At 42.4% G+C, this 10,164-nt stretch overlaps 1 protein-coding gene across 1 annotated transcript in view; it reads right to left on the bottom strand.

Moving 5' to 3' along the window:
- Positions 1-4,847: 4,847 nt before the first annotated feature.
- The window catches only part of LOC310864237 (calcium-binding protein 8-like), a gene marked incomplete at its 3' end in the record, with an annotated part of 59,489 nt that continues 54,172 nt past the window's right edge, over positions 4,848-10,164 (bottom strand). Inside the window, exon 6 of the mRNA XM_083772852.1 lies at positions 4,848-4,978. Coding sequence (XP_083628978.1) covers positions 4,848-4,978 — 131 coding nt within the window. The remainder of the gene's footprint in view (positions 4,979-10,164) is intronic.

Below are 10,164 nucleotides of genomic sequence, written 5' to 3'. Positions count from 1 at the left end.
TATTTAAACAATGCTTCCAGTGCCCCTCCAAACGTATCTGTTTTTCTCTCAAATCTGATCTTTTGTCCCGACATTTTTCACACTGCCGTTTGCAAGTGACCAGATCAGATCTGTGTGTTCAGACTGTCAGCGAAATCCAGCGACTGAATCAGATCTGTGCCACATGCGCAGATTGGACTCTGATTTGTTTAAATAAGTCACATGGAGTCTGATTTAGATCAGGTTGTTGCATTCAGACTGAGACGGATCTCTGCATGAAATCAGATTTGAAACCAGATCTGAACGTGGCTCAAGTCACATTGGGAAAAATCAGATTCCATGTGACCTTTCTGCTTTTAGACCTATTTAAACAAATAATTCTGGATGTGCCCCACGCTTAACACCTTAATTGGGACCCTTGGTCACAATAAAAACAAAGTCGGCGTTAGAGCATGTTTTAAAAATGGAAATCACTTCTTCTCCCTCAGATTTAACCTTAAACCAATGAAGGCGTAAAAGAACATTTTTTTGAAAAGAAAATGCAGTTTTATTGCATTGTTTCATCCATTTACTTTTGTACAGATTACAATATTTACAGATACATAATTATTTAGCCTCTAACTCAGACCCAGCTAATCTGTGTTTAAATGTTGTACATGCAAAGTGTCAGTGTGTGTGTATGTGCTTTTTCTAGTGGCTACACTTTCAAATGAGCTATATGTACAAAGTTATACAATGACAACTTGTGTGAGATTTAACCATCATGCTACTGAAGTGAAGAAACGAAGTGTTTCCTCAACTGCAATTTCAACTTCAGCGATGAAGACATCATGCATCCAGTCTGCAAGGCCATGTGCAGTTTCCTTCTAACACAGCTGTAAACTATAAGCACATTGTCAAGTCTTAAGAAAATAATATAGAAATTAATCTGATCTGAAGACCAATCCATGATGTTATTTATGGTTGCCTTGTTCACCAGCAGACGAAAAGCAATTGCTGTAAATAAGGTTGAAATGTTCCCATCAATAATGCTGTTTGTTCAGTGGATATTACTACCAGTGTGGCTGACAAGACTTTGAAGACATTTACACAATACGCACTTCATCATTCTCCAAATGTGTTGTTTCTAAATGATGTCTAAACGTAGGCTTTACAAGTCTTTTTTCTTTCTTTCTTGGAATTAGCAATAAACAAAAAAAGAAACAAACAAACAAACAAACAAACAAACACATAAACAAACAAACAAACAAATCCTATAAATATTCTTCATTTAAATGTGATCACAAATTGATCTTCCATCAATCCATTTTTGGTAGATCAAGATCAACTTAATATACAGATATTATGTTCAGTCTCATATTATTTCAACATTTCATTTCACATGGAAAAGACATTGTGTGTATAATGCCACAATATTCCTGCTGTCACACATGTGAAGGGCTGAAAAGACAAAATAAACTACTGACACGTCACTAATTGAGACTACAGCAAGAACATGATTATACAGGTAATTCTCAACTCAGGCCCTAGGTGGCACCCTTGCACAAACCTATGACATATGATTACTCCCTTGATTTCATTAGGTTTAAATGGAATATACAGTGCAAGATGAGGACCAAAACATAGGGGTGGGCGAGCGGTATCACGATACACATCACGATTCTTTTTCATGTTGGTTTTTATGGTTATTTTTTACTTTTGTTACTTAACAGTACAACCTGCTACAAGGTAACACAAACGGGTAGTAACGGGGCTTTTCGACCAAAAATACTTATACCAGCAAGATGCTCTAAGGGTGAGGTCGCGCTGAAACAACAGGTCTGGGAATGCCCATATACGGTACCTTTATTTACGTTTTCGGGCCGGGTAGGGTGTAAAATGTGTGCTAATTAGTAAGGCCAGGCGTGGGCCTCGGGCCAGCCCAGTTAGGGCCCAGTTAGGGCCGGGCCTTAATTTTCTGGCCTGTTGGGAACTCTATTTTTCGCCGGCTGCCGGGCACGGCTGCACTAACAACTTTGCGGCGGGCCCGTCTAGAGTTTGAATGGACAGGTGTCAGTCAAAAGGGAGACATCGAAGAGGAAGGACGGGTGGGGAAGGATCAACATATATGGAATGTCAGGTCAGCTCCAGATATGGATATCTAATGGTTTGAGGTGTAGATGTAGAGTTGCTGGCCGGCTCCATATATGCAGATCTAGGTGATGATCCAGTCTTCTCCATGTATGGCTATCCAGTATCCAGGGTTTGATGAGGCCAGTGTTGTGATCTTCATATAATGGAGATGGCCATATATGGAGCATGTCATTCGGCGTGACGGACTGACGGCCATATATGGAGCGTGTCAAGAGGCGTGACGGATGGACAGACGGACGGACGGACTGACTGACAGGTTTTGCAGGTTTTCATAGTAATCTGTGACCTACAGTCGCAACAATAAGTATAAATTAAGGTATAGAACTGCAAATCACAGAATGTGCATTCACTGTATCACAATATGATCTCTGAAAAGGCATAATATATCATAGAGACGTATCGTGGAGACGCATCATCTCGACGATATTCATCACCATATTGCCCACCCCTTAACATAGCTAGACAATAGACTTGAGTGTTCCTAGTACGGAAAATAACGTCTGTCTGATATCATCGTACTCTGTGGAGATAACAAAGTTAATGTATTCCTATTGTAAGCCTATTATCCTACTGGTACATCTCTGCTGACTTTTATATGGCTTTGGCAAAGAGGGTGGAGCAAACCTCCCAGCCGGTGTGTCTGATGTGCAGTGGTGGAAAGTAAACTAAGTACATGTATTTACTTAATTAAAGGTAAAATAATCAATACTGCGATGTAGAAATATTCCGTTACGTTCAGTAATGTTCAGAATTCAAAATGTGCTTCAGTAAAATAATAATAAAAAATATTTATATCAAAATGTGCTTAAAAGTACGAAAAGTTAAAGTGCTCATTATGCAGAATGTATGGGGTCGTTAAGTTTTCAAATCCCTGAAAATAGCAGATCTACCAGCTCACGATGCATTGTGAGCTTGTAGATCGTCTATTTTCAAATGGCCCGAAATGTGTATAAGCCCAGGGCTGAAGTGGTTATTGTATGTTTTGTAATTTTAATCAAAAACTACAAAGTAGCTAAAATTGTCAAATAATTGTAGTGGAGTACAAGTACAATATTTGCCTCTGAAATGTAGTGGAGAAGTAAAAGAAGAAGTCAAAGTACTGAAACCTTTACATACTCAAGTAAAATACCTCAAAGTTGTACTTAAAGTAGAGAATGTGAGTACTTTTTCCACCACTGCTGATGTGCTGTGATGAAGCAGTGTGTCTTATTATTTGCAGCGCTCCCCCGGGCTCCTCTGAACACTGTTTTGGAGCAGTGTACCAACAATCATGCACGATACACAATGATGCTGTACACAGCGCCAACCAACACACGCCTTCTGTGACACTTAATGCGTGGGTTCTGTTATTTACAGACGACACATGTCCCGACCAGCATGCAGTACATTGAAAATGTTAATGTGTGAGTCAGTCAGTGCAGGAGCTCAGAACAACCACAGAATTTAACTGAATTAATTAAGCACGTCTCTCTTATTATCAGCTGGCATATCAGGCAATGTGAAAAGAAGTGAATTGGTGTTTTGAAGTATCTCTGCATTTTAGTAGGATATGCAACCATGCTCTTCATATTCAGAACAGCGACCAATACTCAACATTTCTAACATAAAACCTTAGGGTACTCAAAATGTCCGGGTTCACAATGGGGCTCTATGGGCTGGCAAGTAGACCATCTGACTCTAAATGACTCAACACTGACTACATCCAGACTGATTGGGTGTTCTGAATACCGTGTTAAATATGACGCAGGCTACACTACAGTCTACAGAACACGGTGGGTCGAAAATGGAAAGTTGGAGAGCTTTTCCTGCGCTACAAAAAGGAAAAGAAAAAAAGGAATCCAGGAATTGAGTGCTGGATGCATAAAGATCCATCAGCTTGAATGGCAGTGAAGCTATAATGAGAGACCAATTATTTCCTTCTCCTCTCTGTTCCTCCCGGGAGCCCCACGCTGCAGTCCCAGTTATCTCATCAGAAGAACACAATATAGGGGACCCGGCTGCAGGGATAGAGATCTTGCCTGGATCATCTGCCCGGAGGTGTGAAAAGTGAGTGGTTCTGAACTCCTGTGCTTACATCTTTTTTTTCCTTTATTGCATCAGGGAAACGGAGAGTGTTATTAATCAAAAAGTCAGCCCTTGAGTGTCCCTGTCAGAGTAAAGGGTAGGGAGGGGAGGCGTAGGAGCGGAGCCTCACACGACCCCTTGTTGCTGGCTTGTCAGTTTCATTGGATGTGGTAGAGTGGCGAGTGCCGAATCGCCTTCAGGTCTGCGTAAATGGTCACGCCCCCCACCCCCTACTAGTAGTAGGGGATAAAGTACAGTTTTAGACAGCGACGGAGGGGGCGCGATCTCAAGCGAACTTGAGCCACCACTGCGAGTTGCCGCGTCGAACGTTGTGAAGTTCACTTAGCCGACTCAGCCCCGTTCGAGTTGCACAGAATAGTAAGTCATGTTCTGGCGAGAGCGTTTGTCCCGACTGCCACTCAAAGTGGCTACTGGCCAATCACAGCGCGTCCTTGCGTAAGTGCACTGGCCAATCACAGCGCGTCCTTACTGCAACACGAAGGCGATTCCGCACTCACAGGGAGTGCCAATCACTCGAGAAAATCATAAATATATTAGTCTTATTTGTCACCGTGGGCGAGGATTATTGTTTTGCAGTTTGTTGAAAACAGGGATACGATCCTAACCCACAGGCATGCACATCATGCAGGTTGTCATCACAGTGGGCGTGGCTATTCCATGCCATTCCTCAGCATCTGATTGGCTGCGATGAGCATGACGCTGATGATGAAGGCCATGGCGAAGGCGCAGATCAAACTCTTCCTGACACACGTCTGGCCCCGGCTCTTTTTTGAAGGGTGGACTGGAAAATAAATCAGAGGGAAAACAATGAAAATGCAACAAACGTGCAGAGAGAATATGAAAATTGTGTTTTTGCTGTAAAAAGACTTTGCAGTGTACACAACATGACGCAGCAAAGCCTTTTCATTTCTCATGTGATTCACATACTGTGTAATAATAATAATAATAGTACACTGACCACAAGAAGGAAATCTGCAAGAGCAGATAGAAACACGTCATTACTTAATTATTGTCTCCACCAGGCCGAAGGCATGAGAGTATGTTTTGCCCACTGTCCCTCCGTCCGTGTACAGCTAATCTCCCGCTCCGTTGGCCCGGTCGCGGCCCAAATTTTCCATTATAGCGCCACCATGATGCCGAAATAAGCAAAACAGATTTTATCCATACATCACGGTGGTAAGTGATGCTATAAGAGGCCAATTTGTATTTTTCTGTCTGCACTGATCTGTGCGAAGATTTGCATGCACATTCCCTAGAGGGCAAGGACAGACCTTTGCCCTGCATTTTTCACATCTGCCTTTTACAGTGCAAGCTTGACTTATGAAAAACAATTTTTTTGATATTACTCCAATCTATCCAAATATCATGCACATTGGTACACATGATCTCTATAGTCATGTGAACAACACAGATCAACATCGTTAGATGTATATATTCCCATCAGTCTGCAACACGTGCACATAAATATGCAATGGACTCCAGTGGTAGGGCCCAACAAGCCTATGGCGATCTCCCTAGCCCTTTTTCGGATATTGGACAGGACATAAGCAACGGACACTCAAAAGAAATAGGGAAAAAATGGAAATGATGTGTGTTATGTATGAACTGTATGTCCACCATTCCGAAAATAAACTGAACTGAACTGAGACTTACTTTTTTCTCATCGCATCTCATTATGCTCACAGAGCGAACTAATATAAAAGAACCGTCGACTGATTTAAAAGAATGCGAGCACAACACACTGGTTTACTGGTTCAGAAGAGTTCATAAAAACAGTATTAATTTATGCTGAGGAAGGCTGTGCCAAAACATGGTACCTAAAGGATATTTCCGTGAGGGCTGGTATTTGTCCGTTGTTTTTGGTGGCAGCACAATAGACACCACTTCTTAAGGATTTTCAAGAGCTCTGCTACACCAGAGATCACAGACTGGACCCAACTTATGACTGACACTGCATCCTTTGAATACTCAATTGCCAGGAGGAACAATGTCAAAGGAAAGTTCCATGAAATATATACTTTAAAAAAATACTTTTATTTATATACTAAAGGATGGTTGCAGTAACAATTTGTATTACTTATTACAGATGACATAATCACTAGTGTCAGTCATGTGAATAAAAACCTGGCATCCCTTTTTTGGGCATAGGGGAAAATATAACAAGATAAAAAAGTTTCCATTAGCTTGAAATCTCCAGCAATTATGTCATTGGTAGGCAGGTGTTCTGAACTGGCACCATCTTTAAAACAAGCATTAGTGAGGACAATAAGTGCTACAGCAGGTGCTACGGGCAAAGGCAAGGTATATTAAATGGAGGTAATTCCAGACGGCAGATTCGTCGCACCATTGGAGCCAAACTGAAGTTCGGCAGGATGCACTTGAGTCAATGAGAGCTCAGCTCATGAACAAACACTATTTCTGAATGACTGAGATCTTTTGTAAAGTAATCGCTTCTGGCAAATAACAGAAGACATATAACACATTATTGTCTGCTGTGTTGCTTTTCGATATGTGTACTCTGTGTAATTGTATAGAGGTATCTAAAGAGCAAAAAGTATGTTTCTGAACGTGCCAGGTAGGCCTATCGCGAGACTGCCCACCGTTTCCTGTCTGACAGCCAAATCTAGCGAGACCGATGGAACAAAAAACGATACCGGCTGCTGTTTAAATCCTCAAATAAAATGATGTACTGTGAATTCTGTGCACATCGAAAAGCAAGTGATTAGAAAACAAACTGTGATATGTCTTCTTTTATATGCCTGAACCGATTATATGACAATGGTCTCAATGGTTCATAAATAATGTTTGTTATGAGCTGGTCCAGCTTGCTCCATTCACTGCTTTGTCACTTCCGGTGCGAGATTTGGCTCCCATGAAAGTGTCATAGCGCAGCACAGTCGCATGACCATGTCACTTCCTTCTCTAATCTTCCTTCCTACCTTCCTCTTCACGACTGGATTACTGTAACTCACTGTACTCTGGTATGAGCAAAAAATATATATCTCGCCTCCAGATGGTGCAGAACTCTGTGGCTCGCCTTCTCACTAACACGAGAAAACGTGAACATATCACACCGATTTTAGCTAGTCTTCACTGGCTCCCTGTAAGCTACAGAATTGATTTTAAGATTTTATTAATTACTTTTAAAGCTCTACATGGCCTAGCTCCCATTTATTTAAGAGATTTGCTGAAACCCCATAACCCTGTGCGCTCCCTTAGGTCATCGGGGAGGGCCCTCCTAGTTCCTCCTGCAACGCGTCTGGTCACTCGGGGTGGCCGGGCCTTTGCGGCTCTGGCACTTTTGCTCTGGAACTCCCTGCCTTTGGCTCTTAGATTAGCAGAATCAGTGCCTTCTTTTAAAACGCTTTTAAAAACACATCTGTATGCCAAGTGTTTTTCCTAATATTGTTTTTTTATTGTTTTATTGACCTGTTATTTTCTTCATGCTTTATTTTATCTGATGTCCTGATGTTTTGTTGTTTTTATGGTAAAGCACTTTGTAACTATACGTTTGGAAAGGTGCTATACAAATAAAATTCATTCATTCATTCATTCCTTGGGCAAAGGTGGAGTCTGAAGAGGTGAGTTTTCAGACTACGGCGGAAGATTGGGAGTGAGTGACCACTTATGTGGAGATAATTCTGTTCTGTTTCCTTGCTGTGTAGACTGCAGAAAAGACACAATCTGGTTGAGTACTACAATTACTCTTTCTGGATTTAGAGTCTGAAAACGAAAACAATTATAGTCCTGCATGAGTGCAGTGTGTAATGCAGACCCACATACTGTACAATGTGCACGCTCATGTGTACATTATCGAGAGACAGATGATTAAACGGAATCATGTAAAAAAAAAAACACACCAATTCATCCATGCAGAATTATACAAACACAGGGGATCACATTAAAATAACGTGTGAATGTGATGTGTGTTCTGTTAATCTGTTTAGATGTCCACACATACTATATTATAAATATACATACACCAACACAAATATACACATCTCTCTCTCTCTCTCTCTCGCTTTCGGTCGGCATGGTCTGGTATGTCGGCAGTCCTGGCCGCCGTTGGCCAGGCGGCCACCAGGGAGTCGGCTGACATGCGTTACGACACCGCTGTAATTGGGTGAGCGGGACCAGTGACCCACAGGCCATATAATTCCTGATAGTCTGCTCACTCACTCACCAGTGGTGGAAGAAGTAGGCCTACTAGGCCTAGTAGGCGCTAGACCCTCCTATGTCCAGCTTTGAGGGTTTGTGTAAACACAAACATTGTTTTCCAAAAGGACGCTGTGGAGCCTTTGTCTACAATGGAGAGCTGTACATATACTGTAGCTATACATATATGGTGGTGAAAACTCAAACTTCAAAGTGTTAACCCAGAGCGCCTGGCTGCTGCACTTCAAGACGGTTCAGTAGCACAGATAATTCATACCCGACTTGTTTTTCATATCAACACTGTATTGATTCAAGAGACAGATGACTTGCATCTAAAGGGGGAAAGCCAAAAGCGATGTTATGTTCTAAAATACTATCTGTAAGGTAAACAAACTACTAGGAGAAATTGTAAATCAGTGTGAATTGCACTGTGATAGCAGCTATTGATTTCTGCATGACTGAGAATATCAGGATGTCGCTCGCGAGTTATATATAGGCCTGCATAGTTGTGCACGGGTGTCGTAAAGGAACACACAAAGCAGAGTGCATCATCCTGCTCTCCTTCCAAAGGAGGAGGTAGAGAGCCCAAATGTCCTCCCCAGTCCCCACAACATACAGAACAGTTTGTGATCACTAATAATGGAAAAGTATTTTTAATAGACTGTGGGTATACCAGAATTGTGTTTTCTTGTCAGTATAATGCCCCCAGGGGACCAGAGGAGAGACTACAGGTCCTCACTGGAACACAACTGGGTAGGACTACAATTAAGGTGGTGGTCATATTTTGACAGCAGGAATTGCCTGTCAAAAAACACTTTGTTTGAAATAGACACTCATGCTTTCCAAGGTGTGATGGGAGGAGGACTAAGGCCCTATAGGTCCTCTCTGGGGGGGGGGGGGGGGGGGGGTACTACCTGTGAGTGGGGAGTGTTGGCTGATGAATGAATATCAACATCCTAATTCCTAATACATCCTGATACTGGGGGGTCAAATTATGACAGGCAATTCCTGTCATAAACGAAAGCTAAAAATCTGAAAAACGTGCTCTGTGTGTGGGGACCTTTAGGCCTACTCTATATCTGTTTTCATCACATCTTGGCTGAAGAAAGCTCAATTGCCGATATGCACACGGCTGCCATCTTGCCAGCAGGGTGCTAACTAGGTGCAACTTCCCATAGACAGCCCATTCATCCAAACAGAAATTGTATTAAACGTCAAACTCACCAACATTGCAGCTGTACAAAAAGCTTGAATTATTATGTTTGTTTCATAAAAATCCACCGTAGACATGTTATGAGCTACTTCCTGTCAAGAAAGCACTCGTTATCAGTAAAGCAACACCCTGCTGTCTCCTGCATTATTTGCAAATTCAAAACAGGTTGCTGAGTGACAGTCAACGATTCGACCTCTCTCTGAGCTTGTGATCTCACAGAACACAGAACAACCTGCTGGATCCCAACCAGTCAGGATCCCAACCAGCTAAGTCCTGCCCTATCCCTCCTTACTGGCCTACCGGCATGTGCACTTAAGCCCCTCCAACTGATCCAAAATGCCGCAGCTCGCTTGGTCTTCAACCAGCCAAAATTCTCACACGTCTCCCCCCTTCTCCGCTCCCTCCATTGTCTCCCGGTCGCTGCCCGCACAGAATACAAAAGTCTGATGCTGGCATTCAAAGCAACCAAAGGCATGGCTCCCCCATATCTCACAAGTGATCGAACCCTACAAAGTAAACCCTCCCACGCATTCAGATCAGCCAACACAGGGAAGCTGGAAGTACCTTCACTAAAAATGCCCGGGACAACGCTCCACAGG

Source organism: Protomyctophum parallelum (assembly GCF_964188405.1).
Source record: "Protomyctophum parallelum genome assembly, chromosome: 9".
NCBI lineage: Eukaryota > Metazoa > Chordata > Actinopteri > Myctophiformes > Myctophidae > Protomyctophum > Protomyctophum parallelum.
The sequence above is the reverse complement of the archived record's forward strand: the minus strand, read 5'-3'. Positions and strand labels throughout refer to the sequence as shown.